Raw genomic sequence first — 20,658 nt, forward strand, 5'->3', positions numbered from 1 at the left:
ATGTCCACAAAATCTGTTAGGCAGTAACTGCAATTGCTAACCTAGGTTTGCCCCGTAATTACCAATTCCACTGGAGAACGTAGCCCAGAGCGACGAGGGCATGTGTGCATCACCACAGCAGCCGTATTTATAATGGCCCCAATTTGGAAATAACCCCAAATGTTCAGGAACAGTAGAATGGAGGCTCTGTGATATATTTGTACGGCGGAATACTACTCAGCCATGAAAAGAACTACTGTTCCATGCAGAAATATGGAAGAATCTCACAGACATAATGGGAAAGAAGCCAGACACAAGAGTAATACTACAGGATTCATGTCTGTGATGTTCATTTACAGTCAAAACTTACCAATCTACGGTGAAAAGGGGAAAAAAAGGCTATTTGTGGGGGTGGTTACTGACTGGGAGTGGGAATAAGTGGTCTTCTGGGGTGCTGGAAGTATTCTGTATCTTTATCTTCGGGGTGGATTCAGGGGCATATATGTACGTAAAAATTCATCAGGCTGCACAATTCAGATTTGTTCATTTTACTGTATGTGTGTTATAGCTCAATAAAGAATAAAAAGGTATCCACAAAAGGAAGTTATGCTTACACACAGCCACGTCTGTCTGAACTTGTTAGGTTTAAATCAACATTAGTCGGCACTGAAAGATCATGAAGAAAACACTAGAGTCTGCAGAGGATTTTCCCACTGCTTTTCTCCTGCTTGTGTGATCTCTGAAGGAAGTGAGGGCTGAAGGGGCTGTGAATTTCCAGAAGCAAGGCTTGTGACATTGCCTATGTCAGGGGTCAGAGGAGACAGGTGTGGTATGGACAAGAAGATGGACAGTAGATCCTTGTGGTGCCTGTGGTGAGTTCTGGAATGATTCTGGGAAGAAGGTGCAGTGGTGGGGTAGGGAGGTAGCTGTGACCAGAACTCAGGGGAGGGCTGGAAGGCTGAGGGCCCAGCTGTGGCAGTGAGACCCAGTGAGGGCACCCTGACTCATCTCTCTGGGCTTGGAGGACCAAGACAACCATCTCAAGCTCAACAGATCCAAACCCAAATGCATCCTCTTTCTCTGAAAGTAAGATCTTCCCAAGTACTCATTTCTGTTATTGGTAATGCCATTCTCACAATCACCTGCATTTGACTACTTGGGAATTATCTTTAATTCTTCTCTCCCTTTCCTGAATAGTGTTTGAGACTTTCCATGTATCTACAATCCATTCACTCATTTGTTTATTCCCCAAGAACTTAGTATTGTACCAGATATACCAATAGCAACAAGCAACATTTATCACTATGTGCTGGGTACCCTGTTAAGCACTTTACATGCATTGTTTCACTTAATCTTTGCAAAAATGCATACAGCAGACAAAATGTCTTTCCATTTCACAGATGAGTAAACTGAGGTATGCAAAAGTTCAATAACTTGCCTAAGGCCCCAGATCGTCAGGTGGTAGAGCTGGATTTCAAAACCAGTTCCATCTGACTTCAACAATCCCCCACGTGTTCCTCCTCATGCTTGCTGACTGTCGTGCAGTCTTAGGCTTCTTGATATCAGTAGCTCCTAGTAAAGTCCTTTCACAGATAAGGCACTCAAATAACTGATGTTGGCATTATTTAGAGACTCTGATTGGGCAGAATTTAGCAAAGTGTTTATAACTAAAGACGAACTATCTGCTGTAATTGAGTGAGATGTCCAAGGAATAGAGAATAAGCAATAGCCCCAAATTTCTAGTTGCTTCTAGAGTGCTGTCAGTGGAAGACCATCCTCACAGGCTCAGGGCCTGGCCTTGACCTCCTCCCTGACATGGGCTGCTGCTCAGTCCTGGGTAACTGGGGTGGTGCGAAGTAAGGAGCACAGGAAGGACTGTGGAACCCAGCTCCACACTCCAATTCTGCTTGTGCCCTATGCAATGCCACCTCATCTGCCCAGGGGGTGACAGATATTTCAGTGCACGCTGAGATGGGAAACTCATAACTGTTTTGAAAACAATTGTCATTCATGGTCCTAAAATATCTGTGTTTGGTGCATGTTTCCGAATGCCGCCTGCATTCCCATAATCAAGATGCAGTATGGCTGTGGCCTGTGGGTAACATAAAACCCAACTTGCAAATATTATTAGGCACGCGGACCAGCTGTCTGGAGGAGCTGATTAATTCCCGGCAGAAACTTCAGCACGCAGCACACATGCCATCTGCAGAGTACACCAGCAGACACACACCAGGCCCTTTCTGCCTCGTAAAGCGGCCGGGGCAGGGCAGGCCCTCGGGAGGAATTTTATAAACAGCTGGGTTGTCCCAGTGCTGGAAAAGGAAGGTCTCTCCAACTCCCTCACACAGGCACACCAGAAGGTGTTGCTTACAAACAGTCCCATAAAATAAGGGGAAAAGGGATGTATGACTAATCCTCTCTATCTTTATTTTCTGTGCTTTTAATCACTGACTTGATGAGACGTGGTCAGGATAGCTTAGGATGGTAGATGCAACAGGGTGAGCCAGATCTGGATTCAAATCCGGGCTCTGCTATTTTCCTAGCTGTGTGACTTTGTACAAGTTACTTAACCCCTCTGAGTCTATTCCTATTGTTTCCCTGCCTGGTCCTCACATTTCCCCTCAGGCCTGGCACTTGGAAGGTATTTTATAAATGGCTCTGCCACTCCCTACCCCTCTGCTGCGGGACAGCATGTCTTTTATTCTCCTGGGACATCCTGGGACCCGCCTCGCCAAGCTTCGTTTCTTCCCCCCCAGTTCAGTTCTCCAGTTCACTTACTTCTTAATTCTCTCTTTCTAGTGTTTGGCATGGATTTGAAGGTGTTTGGGAAAGGGAGGAAAGAAGAAAAATGTTTGAAGAAGGAAGGATGGGACCCTCGATTTGGAAATTAAGTAAGGAAACGCAGTACAAAGGCTACAAGAACAAGGTCGGCCTTTTGAAAGGGGCTCTGATGGCACCTGGGGACGTGATGGTGGAGCTGGGCAGCCAGCAGAAGGGCAATCAGGACAGCTAATGCAGAGGAACGGCTGGGGGCCAGGCTGAGGGCAGCAGCCTGGGACCCGCTCAGGGCAGCAGCCTGATGGGAGGGGAACCAGCGAGGGTGCCAATCACCTAGGGCCACAGCCTGAGGAGCCTCACTCCAGTGAGTAAGGCGTGGACTAAACCCCCAGGCCCTATTAACAGCACCCCTGCCAGCGTCCTCTGGCTCCTGGCCTGGCAACCTTTTCATTTACCCATGGTTCATGAGCGTTAACCACAAACCCTGTAGAGTTCAAAGTCCAGGAAAAGGGGAAAAACTCAACTCACACACAGAAGGGTGAGCACATGGCTCTATTCTATCCCTTTCCTTAATCAAATATTCATGTCTCACAACCGTCACCCACTCTCCTTCCGAGTCTGAGGAGCTGGGATCTGACAGACTTGCCTCAGGATAAAGTCCCTCATTCAGGGTAAGTCTCAGATCCACTGGCACTCAGGTCCTCTCAGCTCACCTTGCCTCAAAATCGCATGCACATTCCTCTCTGGACGGCCAGTGCCAATCAAAGCTGCAGTGCGCCTTTGATTAGAGATACAGCACGCCATCTGGCCCAGCATCGGGGGTGTATGCGTGTGTATAACGCACGGGCATGCTTGCTGTGTGGGCATTTGGCTCCAGGACAAGAACTGCCACGTGTTGGGGAAATTCAAATAGCTGAGCTGTCTGACCGACATGTAATTCAGCATTTGGACAGTATCGGTAGCAGCCAGGGTCTTAGTTTAACATTTTTCCTCATCACTTGAGACTGCTAAGAATGCTTCCATTCTCAGAGTCAAATGAAGGGAGAGGATAATTGGCATGAAATGAAAGAATCAAGAGGAGGAGGAACAGGGGCAAGAGAAGGAGAAGGAAAAAGAGAAAGAAAAGGACTCCAGAGCTGGCCATTATGAAATGCAGTAGAAAGCACCACCCTGTAATACATTCCAGTCACTGCTCGGCTTTGCTTGGGATGACTAGGCTTTGGTTAGAAACACCAACAATGAAAGTTCTCCCTTGCCCCAGCTATAAACATTATATTCTACATGAGGAGCCTATACTCGATTGCAAACCACATACTTAATCCCACACTTTTACCTGGTGACCACTTTGTCAGTATCTGGGAAGAAGGAAAATATTCCTAAAAACTCGTTTCTACTATCTGGTGCTCTAATAGCACCTGAAAAGCTGCCCCACTGGAATGGCTGCTGAGTTGGGATATATTTTACTTAAAGGCTAATTTCTATACATTTTTGCAGAGGGTGGGATGGCGGGGATGATGAAAGGAGGTAGAGATTTTCGAGTAACTATGCTGTTACCATCTGTAGTCTAAGTCCTCTCTCCACTCTCCCTCTCCCTGCTCTGGACCCATAAGGATTCATCGCTGAGTTCCTGTGACCTCTACTTCTGGTTGGGTCTGGCAGAAGACCCGGAAGTGGGCTAAAGAGTGGGGTTGGGTGCGAATCCCCAGATCCATCCCTGCCGTCTCTCTTTACTGAGGAGGCCCTCTCTGTGCAGTGGCCCATTCTGACTTCTCGGGCCCACTTCTCTGCCCCTTTGCCTTTGAGGCCCTGGTTCTGTTGCTGTTACAAGCTCCGAGACACTGCACTATGCCCTGTTGGCTTTCTTAAACCCTGCCTGTACCTTTGTAAAAAACTCATTTCTTAACTTCTCTAATTTGAACGTGCCTTCTGCTTTCTGCTGGGACATAGACTGATTGAATGACAAACTAAAACTTGACAATCCCTTGGCTTTCCCCAGCCTTCTTTCTCCAAAAACAGAGTATCCTAGGCCGGGATGCTGTGAGGAGACCAGCATGAGCCAAGAGGACCACAGCAGCAAATACCAGTACCCATCCACCTACCAAAAACCAATATCTCATCCCTCCACTGGGCCCACAACAGTCTCCCACCTGCAGAGCTGTCAAATTCCTGCCAGATCAAGGAGTCCAAACCAAGCTGAAGAATGACATTTCAAGTATTTTCTGAAGGAAGGGAAGGGAAGGAGGAAGGAAGGGCCGTGCAGTAAGCGACTGTTCTCACAGCTGTGATCACGAGCCATTGTCATTCAAGTGCCCACCTTGTCTTGCTGTGTACTCATTGTCTTCGATCAATCGGGCCAATCCAAAGTCAGCAATCTTGCATATGAGTCCATTCCCCACTAGAATGTTTGCTGATCGCAGATCTCTATGGATATAATTCATGCGCTCGATGTAAGCCATTCCTGCAGCCACCTGTGGAAACCCAGGGAACAGGACATGTTACACCACGACCCAATGTACTTACACATCATTAAATCTATGGCACATCAAGTTACCCTGCAGGGCCTACCTGTGCTGCCATGTCCACAAGATTTGGTAATTTCAGAGCTCTTCCTTCTCCATCTTTTAAGAAATCCAGTAAACTTCCTATGAACAAAACATAAAATCATTTCAATTTACTTTGAAAGATAATTCCCAATGGAGAGCTGTATTTGGTTTTCTTATTAAAAGTAATAAGGTAGTCATATGGAATAATGCCATCCACATGGGGGGACAAAAAGGTTTATATAAAAAAGCACGATAGAAAAAAGTATAGGCATGGAGAAGTAACAGCTCTACCTTTTAAAAACAAACAGCATTAATTCCATTTCTAGGAATAACAACATATATTTGATAAAACTAGAAGAAATGGGACTCAATCTCCCTGTATATCATAAAGAGGAACCTATGAAGAACTGCACCTCTTCAATCCCATTCCCCAATCACCCCTGCACAAAGAATTGATGTGGGGAAAATACAGCCCAGCTGAGTGGTCCAAAACTGTGGTCTTGGGACCAGTAGCTACAATAATACAAGTGAACTTGTTAGATATGCAAATTCTCAGGTCCCATCCCAGATCGAGTAAATCAGAAACTTTGAAGGTTGGGTCCAGAAACTTGGGTTTTAAGAAGGCCTATAGGTGATTCTAATAATACAAGGTAAAGTTTGAGACTCACTAGCTTAGCTTATTTACAGATTTTGAATCAAGAAAAGACAATCTGAAGAATATGGGTGGGGCAGATGGTTCCCCTTAATTAGATCATAGCCAGCCAAGCCTTAAATCAGACATCTGAAACAAAACTTTGGAAGCTTCAGAGCCACTATTATAACACAGCCTAAGGAGGCTTAGAACTAACACCAAAGCAGGGATAATCATTTGCAGAAGCTGGAGGCTTACGATGGTCATCAGTGATATTTTATGCTTTAATCACAAAGTTATTTACAAAATAACCCTGGATACAAAGGACAAACAGTTTGCCAAAAAAAAAATTCCCATTAAATTTTAAAAGAAAGTACATGGAAAAGAAAAATTACACTGGTATTCTCTGATATACAATGTATTGCCTTTTAAGGCTGTTTCTTGTTTGGTTCATCTATTTTTCCAAAACAAAATGATCTCTGGCTTTATCCCTAACAATGCTGGTTTGATTAGAAAGACAGAGGGGTTGTGGGGGAGAGAATGTGAGAATAAATGTGGTCTCTGGAAGCATGTAATTTCATCGTCTGACGTTTAAGAAGAGAGCTGGAAAAAAAAAAGATGTTGAAATGATGGAGACTAAACTTAGCTTAGAGACCAGTGTCTGATATTAATTGTTTAGCCCTGCAAAAAGGAAATGTAACAAAAGCTACTACGTTCAAAATAACAGCAAACTATCATAACCCTCTGTACCACCCCGATATTAAAAATGAATGTTTTAATTATGGAGAGGAGCTTGAATTTCTGACACACATAACATGTAAAAGGTATTTGGCATTTCACAAGGATTTGGGGCGGGGTAAACTCAAGTTAGTCTGTTTTAAAAAATGTTTTCATTAATGAGCACATAACTGGTGGTTCCTAATGGGAATACCTAACCCAGGCAGAAACTAGAAAAGCAGCAAGTAGGAAGCCTCCATTTCTCTCCCCTAAACAACCCCTTAAGGCACTGTGAGCTGGAGACAGGAGAGGTGTTGCCCAACCTTTGTTCATATACTCGGTGACGATGTAGATGGGCTCCTCAGACACCACTGCGTACAGCTGGACCAGCTTGTCGTGCTTCAGCTTCTTCATGATCTGCGCTTCCTCAAGGAATGATTCGGGGGACATTGTGCCTGGTTTAAGAGTCTTTATGGCTACTTTTGTGTTTCCATTCCAGGTACCTACAAACATCCCAGAATATGAAGTCAAACCAAAGATCTTCTTTTGATGGAAAAAGAAGGTTTCGACCACCAGCTATTTGCATAAGATTAGAATTTAAATTTAAAACACTTAATACAGTTTTTGTTGAACAAAGACATTCAATTGCAAGGACTCTGTCAAGTATTTTAACAGAAAAAATGAGTTTATTTGTGGTTATGGCTAAGATGGCTATATTAAGATTTATAACTCATTAAAATTTTTTTAAATTTTGACATATTACCACTCTCTCTTTTTTTGGCTCAGTCATATGATTACACATTTATACCAAAAGCTCTGCACTGGTGTTTACAGTGATGAAAGTCCAGGGGTTGGAACAGGCCTGGCCATCTAATAGCTGTCCCTTAGGGAGTAGAGTGAGCATGGAAGAAATTAGATTATTTAAGTTTATGGGGTGTGCCATTTAAAAATATGGCACCACATGAGGATGTCTGGAAATTACCTCTAGACTTTCAATGTCTGCAATGGACAAGTTACTTGACTGAGTCCTTGCATAGGTGTGCCAAGCATGCTGATAAGCACTGGCAAGGAGCTCACAGTCTGCTTGCCAATACTTCAACCAGGTAAGGCAAATTCCTCAGCTTTACTGATGGCTAGCCACAAGAACAATGGCTTCTATCAGGTAGGTAGACAGGGGAAATTAAAAAGCAGCTGAGAGGGAACAGAAATATTTAAATTTAGCATGTTAAAAAAAAATCTAGCAAATCTGAAGGCAAGGCCTGGATTATGATTGTCCTCAGTTACCTCATCTGTGAAATATAGGAATGGAACTGGATTATCTTTTGGGTCTCTTTCAGCCCCAGCATTAAAAAAACAAAACCACACCTAGGTTCTATGTGTATTCCATTATTAGACCTATGACGCTTAAGAATAACTTTATAAAGGGGAAAAAATCTGCTAATTTAGATTATTTTCTATTTGAAAAAGAAGACTGGTTTAAATTAAGATTTTTATATTTAATATAACTGACTTTGGAATTTAAGGATTCTGTAAATTGGAGTTCTTATTATCCTGTTAAAGACATGGTTCATACAATTACAACATGCAACCTACAAAATATAAATTATGAAAAAACAAGTGGCTTAAAGAAAAGTTCATTTAAACTTCATAAAATATCTGCCCACTAAGCATTCATGGGAAATTTGACAATTTATAAGTGATCTTTGCTATTTAAGAGTCAGCACCCAAAATTTTAAATACATTAAGATCTTCCTCTGTAATACAAACTTCGTTGATTACACAGACATCCATCCCAATTCTGATGGGCATGTTGTCTTGTGTTTATTGGAAAACAAAATGTGAACAGTATATGTAATGATTTAAAGTTGATATTTGTAAAATTTGAAAATAAATTTTCTAATAGGGTCCAATTCTCTGTGATTGCGTGAGTAATTTGACTAAAATCCTCTATTATTAGAGGGTGAATGAGGAAGAAGGAGGTCATATATTTTACGATACTTGAGATTAAGTCCAGAGAGAGATGGACACGATAATGTGGATTTATTAAACTAGCTAACTCATACATATATATGTATATGTCTGTCTATTACCTATTTATCCACCTAACATACCTACATATATCTTTGTAGTACTTATCACTTGCTGGGCTATGTTTTAAGTGCTTTAACTGTATTAACTCTTTTTTTTCCTTTTCTTGAGACGGAGTTTCGCTTTTGTTGCCCAGGCTGGAGTGCAATGGTGCGATCTCTGCTCACCGCAACCTCCACCCCCCGGGTTCAAGCGATTCTCCTGCCTCAGCCTCCCGAGTAGCTGGGATTACAGGCATGCATCACCATGCCCAGCTAATTTTGTATTTTTAGTGGAGGCAGGGTTTCTCCATGCTGGTCAGGCTGGTCTCAAACTCCTGACCTCAGGTGATCTGCCTGCCTTGGCCTCCCAAAGTGCTGGGATTACAGGTGTGAGCCACTGTGCCCGGCCACCTGTATTAACTCTTTTAATGCAGACCACACCTAAAGATCTATACCCACACATAGCAAAGGGTACTGATCGATATTGTTTTTAATGAGCTCTGAGGAAGGAAGATGGAGGATTCCGTAAGTATTACTATTCTTTTACTGAAACACGTTTTTGAGTGGGGCCTAAATCCATGAATTGTTTCTAAGCAAAGCTGCAACTGACCCAAAAGGACTATAAAAGAAATTACAAAGGCCCAGTGCAGCCAGCCTTATCAATGACAATCAAATAAAGAGAAGTATGTATCTCTACTGAATATCTACTATCTGCAAGGGACTTTAAACATATTAACCCATGTAATCCTAAAAATAATCCTATAAAATAAGTATCATTCCAGTTGGGCGTGGTGGCTCACGCCTATAATCCCAGCATTTTGGGAGGATGAGGCTGGCAGACCACCAGGTCAGGAGATCAAGACCATTCTGACCAACATGGTGAAACTCTGTCTCTACTAAAAATACAAAAATTAGCTGGGCGTGGTGGCAGGCACCTGTAATCCCAGCTACTCGGGAGGCTGAGGCAGGGGAATCGCTCGAACCCGGGAGGCGGAGGTTGCAGTGAGCCGATATCGCGCCACTGCACTCCAGCCTAGCGACAGAGCAAGACTATGTCTCAACAACAACAAAAAAGTATCATTCCAATTTTACAGATGAAAAAACTGAGGCTTAAAGGAGTTAAATATGCCCCTTGTTCATGGTTAATTAGCTAGTAAGGATTCAAACCGAGGCCCATTGAGCAAAACGCCCATGGTCCTTCTTATGGCTGCCCATATACAGTATCTTACCTTCCCATTTCTTAGGAAGAGGAAACACCAGATTCATAGTGTACTGGTTTCCTGTTCTGCAGGTGCCTTAATTAACCACATGAAGTAGGACAGATGAGCACAGCAAGGTATCAGCATATTCTGAAAATCTGGATGGCCTGTGCCCGTCTAGTTATCCAGGTTAAGTGTCTTTGTCCCAATGGCTGTGTGTGCATTTTTGTTCAAAACCATCCTTTTAATCGGCTTTGAGATGCAGCCAAAACAAAATGTGCCCTCTGCCTTACCAAGCCACACTTCAGCGAAACACCCCTGACCCAGCTTCTTCTCCAGACACAACGAACGACGTGCAACTTCCCAAGCATCTTTAGCCAATCCAGAAGTTTGTGGGGTACAACTCGATGCAATCACAGTTAAGTTAAAACACAAACCATCAGCTTTCTCTACAGGAAAGGGAATTAATAAAGAAAACACAGTCCTTATAATCCATAATTATGCATGCACTAGGAAAGATGGAAGGTGACTTGCCCGTTAGGACGACACTCAACAAATATTTGCTTTTGGAAATGAAGGGCAAGACATTTTATGGCAGCTGCAACATTCCTTGGACCATTTGCTGGTTTATGAATTGAGAGTCATGTAATAGTACAACTTCAGCCACTTGGCAATTTTGCCCACTTACTATCTTTTTTTTTAGAAATTCCAGAATGTTAAAACCAAAATTGAAATTATTATTCCCCACTATTGGTAATTCAAACTTTCTTCCCGGTAACGCAGTCTTTATTTTCACCTTCCATCTTTGGTGTTTGGGATTTCCCAAACGGGGAAGCTAATAAAAGAGTAATTGAGTCTCAGCATACCCATCCATACTTCCCCAAACTGCCCATTTCCCAGTCTCTTGATCAACTGCAGGGATTCTCGAGGGATTTCCCAGACATCTTTGGTTTTGACAGACAGATCGGTAAGCCTTGGCATCCCTTTGTGACAGGGAACTACTAGGCGGCAGCAGAGACCTGCAGCTCTCTCTGATGGAGCAGGGCAGGGGCAGGAGAGGGAGAGAAGAGCAGAACACATGTAATGACAACACTCATAAGTGTAAACCCACACTAGCGGCGCACAGTGCTCCTCAAACAGTGCCACACCAGCAGACGACCACACACATCGTGGAACACTAGCAGCACACAGCACTCCTTAAACAGCGCTACACCAGCAGACGACCACACACACGGTGGAAGATCAGACGCCACACACAGAAACATTTTCATTGGAAGTAGAATAGAGGACGTTTTAAATTTAGACTACTCCATGAGCCCAGGTACGATACAGTCTATACACAGATATACACGCAGACTGCTTTGGTTTCTGTACTCACTGAGTAAGAAAAACGTTTTCAGCTCAACGTGCTAATAACATGTTTTTGGGAATGCTGAAAATATCCTTACTAATTTCAAAAAGTGGTTTTGGATGAAAGAATGTCAATATGACTGTTCTTCCCCACCTTTAGTATCTAGATTACCCAGGGGATTAGGGATCTCTCTATATGATTATACTTAAAATTATAACTTTAGTGGAGGATCCTTCTACAGAACATTAAACTGTTATAAACTAGTAAGGCTGAAGATTATAACTGGTGGGGATAAAAAAGAAGTCACTTTTTTTAAGTGATTTCTTTGGCTTTCTAACTGATTCCATTCCACCAAGTCAGATACTCCTGGGCTGCTTCTTTGATATTTTCCATTAAAAAAAAAACAACCTTTTAACAGTCTTCGATGTATAATTTAGGTGTCTGGTTTGAAAGGAGAAAGAATGGAAACTAAAATTCACAGAAATTCAAGATATGAAAGAATGTATTCTTTATAAAAAAAGAAGAAAGGAAAAAGTAGTTATCACTCGGAGGTTTTTTTTCTCTTTGTCGTCTTTCCTTCTTTCTTTCTCTTCTTTTTTAAAAAGAATATAACCTTTTAGAATCTGGCAGTGCTAAGGGGAAGTTAAATGCCAAGTAAAAATCAGTCAGGCGAAAAAAGGTAACAAAGAATAAGAAATCAGGGAGTGACAAAAGCTGACAGAGCCTGCCTTGTGAGGTGGACAGACCCCCCGCTCCCTCCTGGCAGCCCCCGGACCCAGGGAAAGCAGATGTGCTGCTGGGCTGTAACTTGCTTTTTACTCCTTTCTTTTTGATGGAATCAGGCTCTGAGATGTTTAGGTAGGAAATTATTTATGTGTCAGCATTTCAAAGGCATTTTATTGTGTGAGAGAGAAAGAGGGAAGGGGGAAAGCCAATATAAAAACAAGTCTAACGTGAGATGGATTTTTTTTCCCCGAGATTAAAAAAAGTGTCTATTGTTCATAACCCCTCTTTCCTTCCAGCTTTACGATGTTATTAAGGTGCCCTTTCGAACACAGTATTTTCAAATGATCCAAACCCTGGGGATCCTGCTGATGTTTGGCTGTAATGAAATATATTTCAGCATTTGAAAAATCCTTACAACATGCAGGCATTTTGCGTATATCACTTAAGCTCAGGGAGATATTTTGTTCCATTTCTCCCAAATGTTTCATTAGAATCCACATAAACCAAGTTAGCCAATGCCATAATCAACTAGTACTGCAAGTGTTGTTAATATTTTCTATTGTTCATTAGTGCCAGGGATCAACAGACATTTCTTATTGTCATTTTCAAAGGATTGCTTTTTCATGCCAAAAATTATACATACACATTTCAATGATTGTGCACAGAGCAATAGTAGAGGTAAATCGTATACTATTTTGAGTCTTGCCTTTGTCCTGGAGAACAATAGAAAATGGAGAAATGGGTCACACAAAAAAACACCTCTAGGCTTAATAGAATATAGACATGTGTCTATACACGTGCACCTATATCTATAGGCACATGTGAACATGTATTATATAGTGGCATATAACACTTGCTAATCTAGGAAAGAAAGCAATCAATTTAACAATTGCACATAAAACCACAGTCTTTGATAAAATGTATAAACTGCATATCTAATAATTATATGTTTTCAGAAACAACAAAATAATGGTGATATCTAGGTGTTAGGACAGAGACTGACGTACATTTTAAAAGTTTAATTTAACACAATAGACGTAATAGATGTAAGAGCTGTGGGTTGTGTAAGTGTAAGCCTAGTTAGAAAACAGCAGTATTGGTGGGGAACATGATAAATGGCTTGCATGAGAATGAAATGTATGTGCAGCTATTCCTGCAACAGTGCTGAGCGTAAAGTGATGGTGGAAACACAATATTCCTTGTAGAAGTCCCCATGTAAGCGCCCTCCGAGAGACTGCTTTCTCACATGCAACGCGGGGGAATGGGAAAAGACAACTTGAAGTATTTTAGGATGAAGATGAAAAAACAAACAACTTTTAAAATTTAACCTATTGCTTTCTACTTGGGAAACAAAAATATTATAGAATCTTCGGACAAACATGTGGAACTAATAGTAACAACAGTAGAACAACAGCAATAGAACCTATACAGCCAAGCCCCACCATTAAGGGCTGGCAAAGAAAACATACTCTATAAGTGATTTTGTACATATTAGTTTTACCCCTTTCCACTTTCCTGCTCTGGGCCTATCCACTCCCTCCAGCATCCTAATGGTTAGTAGGTAGTTAGAATTAAGGTTACCTGAGTAATGTTGTACAAGCTGCTGAAGTGTTTCAAACTGGGCCCGGGTGGTAATGTAGTATCCACCATTGTCAAGTTTGCGAATTTTATAATGTTTGACATGGTCTCCTTTCATATCATCCCAATCACGGATGGAAAGTGAATAGGCACCTGGTAAACATGGAAAGCATTAGCAGCTCCAATCATTTAGAGTATCAGCTTGCTTTTTAGGCCTCATTTTCTTGACTCTGATTAATAATTACCAAGGATGCACACACACAGGTACACACACACAGCATCTCCACTCAGTAACAGGAAGAAGATGCTTCTTGATGTTCTGCAAATTCAGAATATATTAGCAGTAAAATGATTCTGCCCTTGAGACTGAAAGCTTCCTGGATATTTTTCTTAAACATACTGTTCAGTACCCCTTGTTGTGTAATACAGCGTAGATTCAATTCCAACACTCCTTCCCGCCAAGGGTAAAGAAGGACCACGATGCATGGCTGAGCTTGCTTCTCTTGTCTTCTCTACCCAGGGGCATACTGGGAGATAGCGGCAGCATGTGCAAAAGAAATCTAAGGCTTGTTTCTCTAGAAGCGAGCTTCAAGCTTCTGCTTTACAACACTTTCTACAGAAATGGATAATCTGGCGAATTAAGCTAGAGGCCACTACTCTTTTCTTCCTTGACCTGTCTCCTCTTGTGTGCTGTAATGAGTTGTTAAATAATGAAAAGTCCAACAGTTGGAGGAAGAGAAGTCCTCAGTTATTTAAAAAACAAAAGGAAAGCAAAAACAACCTGTATGACTGGCACCTGAAGAACTAAGAGTTTCAGAAAATCAAAATTCTAAAGGACTTCTGAAAATTCTATGATCTTGTGTGCCCGGAGCAGTGAAGCTGCCCCCAGCCCGTTTCAGGAGGAAGGTCTTGATTTGGAGCCTCTGTAGTTCTTTTGGTGCTGTATGCAGTTCTAGAGCCTGGAGGGAAGACTGAAAACAGGACTCCACTCACAAGGCAGGGAGGATATGTGCCATTTTAAAATCCTTGTACATTAGAGATAAGCCTTTCATCCCCTCTGACTAATCCACAGATTTGAATGACAAGCCAACTTCTTCAACTCGTTATCTTACCTTTGGTGGTTTCACTCTCACGGATAAGAAAGGTACCTCTTGGGTTTCCAAAGGACAATAGCTGTCGCTCAGCATCTTTTCGGCCAAGTTTTCCAAAGTACCACCTTTAAATTAGATCAAGGAAAGAAAATACTTTGTAATAGTCATTTACAAAATGCAACAGCATAGACTTTTTTTTTTGCCCATGAATTCCCCTCACCTCCAATTTAGTCCTTAGCCTTTCCCTGGATGTATTTTTTTCTAGCTTAATTCAGTTCATTTTCAATCTATCCTGGATTCTATCCCTAATTCATCTCTTTCACTCTTTAAAAAAATCAGATTTGAATTGTGTATTGTTTTCCTCCCCTCCAGACATGACCAGAACTGGTTTGTGTTGAAACTGCCATCTGTATGCAAAAAACCAGAAACCTAAGACCTTGATTTGAAATGGTAACTGCAGGAGACCCTTTCCACACTTATCTAAAAGACTCTAGTCTGGGCACGGTGGCTCAGACCTGTAATCCCAGCATTTTGGGAGGCTGAGGTGGGCGGATCACCTGAGGTCAGGAGTTTGAGATCAGCCTGGCCAACATGGTGAAACCCCAGCTCTACTAAAAATACAAAAATCAGCTTGGTGTGGTGTAATCCCAGGTACTCAGGAGGCTGAGGCAGGAGAATCGCTTGAACCTGGGAGGCCCAGGCTGCAGTGAGCTGAGATCATGCCATTGTATTCCAGCCTGGGTGACACAGCAAAGCTGTGTCTCAAAACAAACAAACAAACAAACAAAAAAAACAAACAAAAACAAACAAACACCAGGCATGGTGGCTCATGCCTGTAATCCTAGCACTTTGGGAGGCCAAGGTGGGTGGGTCATAAGGTCAGGAGATGGAGACAATCCTGGCTAACACAGTGAAACCCCATCTCCACTAAAAATACAAAAAATTAGCCGGGTGTGGTGGCATGCACCTGTAATCCCAGCTACTCGGGAGGCTGAGGCAGGAGAATTGCTTGAATCTGGAAGGTGGAGGTTGCAGTGAGCCAGGATCGCGCCACTGCACTCCAGCCTGGGCAACAGAGCGAGACTCCATCTCAAAAAAAAAATAAACAAAAAAACAAAACTCTTGAATCTCTTGATATCTAAGCATTATTGTAACTGCTGGGAAATAACAAAACACAGTGTTAATGTATATGAAAATAATCAAGCATTAAAAAAAGTCAGATTAGATAGATATGATATGAATAAAGGAATAGTATTTTCAGTAACTTCCTCCCTATAAGAATTCTGAGAAAAATGCCCGTGAGTACTTACTTGTATTTTGTTTTCCTCCCCCAGGTGTGAGGACTTGGATAACTGAAGGCATTTACCAAGCACCTGGATTGTGATCTGTGTACATCATCTTCTTCTTTTTTTTTTTTTCTTGAGACAGGGTCTCACTCTGTCACCCAGGCTGGAGTGCAGTGGCATAATCATAGCTCACTGCAGCCTCAACCTCCCCAGGCTCAAGCAATCTTCCTACCTCAGCCTCCTGGGACTAAACGTGCACATCACCACACCTGCTAACTAAAAAAAATTTTTTTGTAGAGGCTAAGAGCGGTGGCTTATGATTATAATTCCAGCACTTTGGGAGGCTGAGGCAGGCAGATCACCTGAGGTCTGGAGTTCGAGACCACCCTGGCCAACATGGTGAAATCCCAACTCTACTGAAAATACAAAAATTAGCTGGGCATGGTGGCATGTGCCTGTAATCTCAGCTATTCGGGAGGCTAGGGCACGAGAATTGCTTGAACCAGGGATGTGGAGGTTGCAGTGAGCTGAGACAGGGCCACTGCACTCCAGCCTGGGGACAGAGTGAGACTGTCTCCCTATGTTGCCCAGCATGGTCTCAAACTCCTGGGCTCAAGTGATCCTCTCGCCCTGGCCTCCCAAGTGCTGGGATTACAGGAGGGAGCCATCACGGTGGACCCTGTACATCTTTTCTTTGGCACAACCGTAAGGACTGGTTACTGTACACCTTTGAGATCTGTGCCCAGTCAATAAGCATGCCCTTAAAATGACTTGGTGTTGCAGATATTTCAATATATTATCCTTGAAGAAACTAATGATACTCTGTGCCACTTTAGGAGGCATCACATTAAGTCACCTCAAGACTTTTGTTATTTGCCTTATATCCTCCCCCTGCACTTTCAAGCCTTAACCAAGCCTGGCAATTAGTTACTATTTCAGCACTAGGTGCTGAATGAGCAGCAGGTGCCCCCAAAACCCAAGGGAGAATGCTGGAGCATTCAATTGGAATCTGTGTGTGGGAACCATTTTTAGAATATTTAACTGTGAAAGAATCCAGATTCTAAAATGAAATTTCAATTCATTACGCTTGAATATAGGTATTATGAGTTCACTGTCAAATTCTTTTGTGAATTAAGTTTCACTGAAGAAAAGAGACATGGCGTATTAGCTCCTCTGTGACTTTTAGAAACACCAAAATGTGCAACAATCCTTAATCTAGCATTAGGTGGCGTAAAGACTATTACGTCAATTATTTGTGAGAAATGGCTTTCTGGGTTTGTACCAATAACCCAATTCGAATGCCGTGTAAAACAGTGGTGAAAAAGGAATTGTTAGAACAATGGATTGCACCAAAACAATAGTATTTTAAGATAATGATAGTTAATTGCATATGTAAAACCGAAGGCATTATTTTAAAAAATAATATTCTTTAAAAACAAAATATTTAAAAAGTTGACCATTATAAAAATAACTTAAATATATAGCTGACAAATTCCCAGTTAAATCAGGGTAATGCTACATTTTGGTGGTACTTTTTATTCTGAAAGAACACAAAGATGTTTGCAAATCTGCCCTAAAATACAAATTAAATACAAATACCTTGATTCACTGATGATGAAACACAGTCACTAGGAGAAAAAAACAACTAAGAACCACCGAGTATTTGAGAGTGGGAAACAAAACAGATCTTCTTAGAGGAAATACAAAGGAATTAAAGAATAGAACAATCCAACTGGGGATTTGGCTAGGGTGTGGAGTCTAATCCCTCTTGCACTACTTAAACAAATCCATGGTGAAATTAAATATCAGAGCCAAAGGTTGGGCTTGGTGACTGACTTTTCTCAACTTCCTTTCTAGAGAGGCAAGACCCAAGGTGTCAGGAGGAGGCCAAGTTCCTGCATTTGGGAAATCATGGCTCCATCTCTCCTTCCCTCAGGGCTGGCAAACAGCCACTGGCAGTTCTTCCCCTTGGGAGTGCCCATTAATCCTCACGGGTCAGAAGAAGGGAGAAAGGTTATCCCTTTTAGATCCCTTCAGCCTACTGAACACCTTCCTAAACTGCTACCAGTTGAATAGTTGGGCCAAATAACTGCTCGTCACTGTTTACTAGCAAAGAAGCCAACTGAGGTTCCAAATCACTGTAGTATTTCCCAAGTTGGGGGGACACACTGTATGTGAGTCACTTTTACCGGGCATAGAAGGTGTCTTTTCAGCACTCTTCTAATATTTCTGATCACACTTAGGAGAAAAATCTTAGTTTAATCTTTGGCAATTACTTGCTACTCTCTCCTCTCTCTCCCCAACAGAGGGAGTGGACTGCAGGCTTAGAAACTTGGGTTGGCAATAATATATGCTCTAGCTAGCATTTCATATTTTTATGGCCACTTTTAATCTATGACAAGTTTTACTGGCTTTTCATTTAGGGTATTGATAGAAAGTTTTCTTTCAAAATAAGTGAGCAGGCTTCAAGAGAAACATTAAGTTAATAATAGTGCAAGTATTACACAGGGTAAAAACCAGAGAAAGCCTGAAAAACTCAGCTTTAATCACTGCTGTGAATTTCTTCTCCCTCCTGCCCAGTGCTGATGGCATTTTATTGCGGCAATCAACTTTTAAAATCAAGTAGTTAAGTGAAAACAAAATGAAACATACTCTTCTGCCTGGATAGAGTCAACCGGAGCCACATAATTGCTGGGAATGTAACCTGTCTCTCCAGTTGTCAAGGAGCGGGCTTCCCACCAATCTCCTTCCCTGTAAATAAAGAAGAAAATATGTTGACCATTTCAACAGCTTGCAGTTAGAGACTCACTGTGGTCTGAAGTGTATAACTGTCACCTAATCATCCTGCCACCCGATTTCTCCAACCTATTCCTTTACTCTGAACTCCAACATAGTCCCCCTGTGAAGGTCAGAAGGTTCCAGTTCGAGTCAGCCATGAGATGAACCCACGATTGTCTCTTGCCTTATTTGTGAATTAAGAATGTGGGATTCTGGCCATGAGAGCTCTTGGTAGGGGGCATTTTGCTTGGTTAGTGTCCTTAACTTGGACGGACAGAAAAGGAACCCAGCCTCAGCCTAATTAAGCAGAACATGTTAGCTGCAGATCATCTGGGAAGGGAAGCTTTTTAGGAGGTCTGAGGTCAATCTGAGCTGCACAGTACTGCTTCCCTATTGTAAGCACCCCTCTCTTTCAAGTTCAAATCATGACATTAGAAATGTTAACATCTTAACATTGGGAGGTTAGGAGGTCTGATGAGGGATGAAGGCATGCTCTAAACACGTGCCTGGCTTGCTCTCAAAAAGATGGGGAGACACCTCTGTGCAGGTAGAATGATGCTATAGTAGGATCGCCTTCCCCAGGCATTTTCAGTCTGAAGTGATTCCATCCAATGTCCAGAGCACTGGCCTGAGGCTCATGGGCAAGGGGTGAGGGTGGGTATGGCTGCGTGTGCTCGCACAGGGGAAGCACAGAAACTCCGCAAGGGAGTGAGATTTTTAGTCACGCCACTTTGTACTGCCTTAGGCTCCATGCCACAGCATGGCAGTGTGGTATCAACCTGGAGAGCTCTCAGAGGAGGTGAAAGGGGAGCTTGTAGCTACTCTCATCTTAAAGCCAGTGAGTACATTAAGCAGTTCAAGTTCATCTGCTTAGATTCACACAGGGCTACCTGTGACAAAGAGCAGGAATGGAGTGTGTACCTCTTCCCATTAACATCGGGGAGGCCACGGATGTGGCGCTGTGGCTCTGACATCCATTGAGTATCTGCAGAACCTGCCACCAGCCTGCAGTCAACGACATGATTGCCCTCAAGCAAATCAGACCTCCCAGCAAATCTGATCTCCTGGGGCTCAGCACCTTCTTTTCCTCCTTTTTTGGTCCTTGGAGGCAGCAAGCGAAACTCCAGGCATTTTTAAAAAAATCGTTCTTTTGGCTGGGTTCTGTGTCAAAGCTTTCAGCCAGGGAAAAAAAAATGTGTTGGCTTTTGGCCATGGTAAAGATGCTCCCCAGACAGATTTAATCAGGTAGAGAATAATCAGCCTCCACATTAAACTCAAGCATTACTCCAGAGGCCGCTCTCTAAAGCTGGACTCTCTGAGCAAGGTGAGCAGTGAGCAACGCCTCCAGATAGGATTTAATAGAGCAACAGAATAAAGGTGACAAGCCAGCGTGTGCTGGGGGTGCTGCTGTGGGAAAATGTTTGGTGGCATAAGTAATAGAATAGCCCACAAAAAAACCAAGGTGCCAGCAAAGGTTTTTAAAACCTTATGCTTTAATTAGTTTCCTAATCTCTCCTTTTTACCCTATTACAAATCCAGCAAAAGTACAGTACTCATATTCAGAAAGCCCTTTATTCATAAAATTTAGTTCATGTCTAGATTTATTCATAATTTTAAATTTAGTTCATGTCTAGATCTTTGTTAGGAAATATTTACACACACTGAAGAATATAGGTACAGTATATATGAACCCCATGAACCCACCGCCCAACTTAAGAGCTAGATTGTTACCAACTGGGTGGGATCTGTACTGTGCTGCTCCCCTATTGTAAGCACCCCTCTCTTTGAGGTTCAAATCATGACATTAAAAATGTTAACAGTTTGTACTGGTCTCATTTCTATGCCTTCCAAAAGGAATATATACAGTTGTAAGGATATCATCTAAGAACATATGTGGAAGTTTATTTTTTTCTTTAAACACTGTATGTGTTT

General features: G+C 42.3%; 1 protein-coding gene across 4 annotated transcripts in view; it reads right to left on the minus strand.

The window, feature by feature from the left end:
- FYN (FYN proto-oncogene, Src family tyrosine kinase) overlaps nt 1-20,658 on the minus strand; it is a 224,225-nt gene that overhangs the window by 28,419 nt on the left and 175,148 nt on the right. For 3 of the 4 annotated variants that reach the window (XM_009242159.4, XM_002817256.6, XM_063724954.1), the window contains 7 exons: nt 18,601-18,699; nt 14,684-14,787; nt 13,575-13,724; nt 10,783-10,947; nt 6,972-7,151; nt 5,323-5,399; nt 5,072-5,225 (listed from right to left, as the gene is read on the minus strand). In XM_009242159.4, coding sequence (XP_009240434.2) covers nt 5,072-5,225; nt 5,323-5,399; nt 6,972-7,151; nt 10,783-10,947; nt 13,575-13,724; nt 14,684-14,787; nt 18,601-18,699 — 929 coding nt within the window. Of the gene's footprint in view, nt 1-5,071; nt 5,226-5,322; nt 5,400-6,971; nt 7,152-10,209; nt 10,366-10,782; nt 10,948-13,574; nt 13,725-14,683; nt 14,788-18,600; nt 18,700-20,658 lie in introns of all 4 variants that reach the window. The other variant, XM_009242160.4, reaches the window with a different exon arrangement.

This window comes from Pongo abelii, chromosome 5 (assembly GCF_028885655.2).
Source record: "Pongo abelii isolate AG06213 chromosome 5, NHGRI_mPonAbe1-v2.0_pri, whole genome shotgun sequence".
Lineage (NCBI taxonomy): Eukaryota > Metazoa > Chordata > Mammalia > Primates > Hominidae > Pongo > Pongo abelii.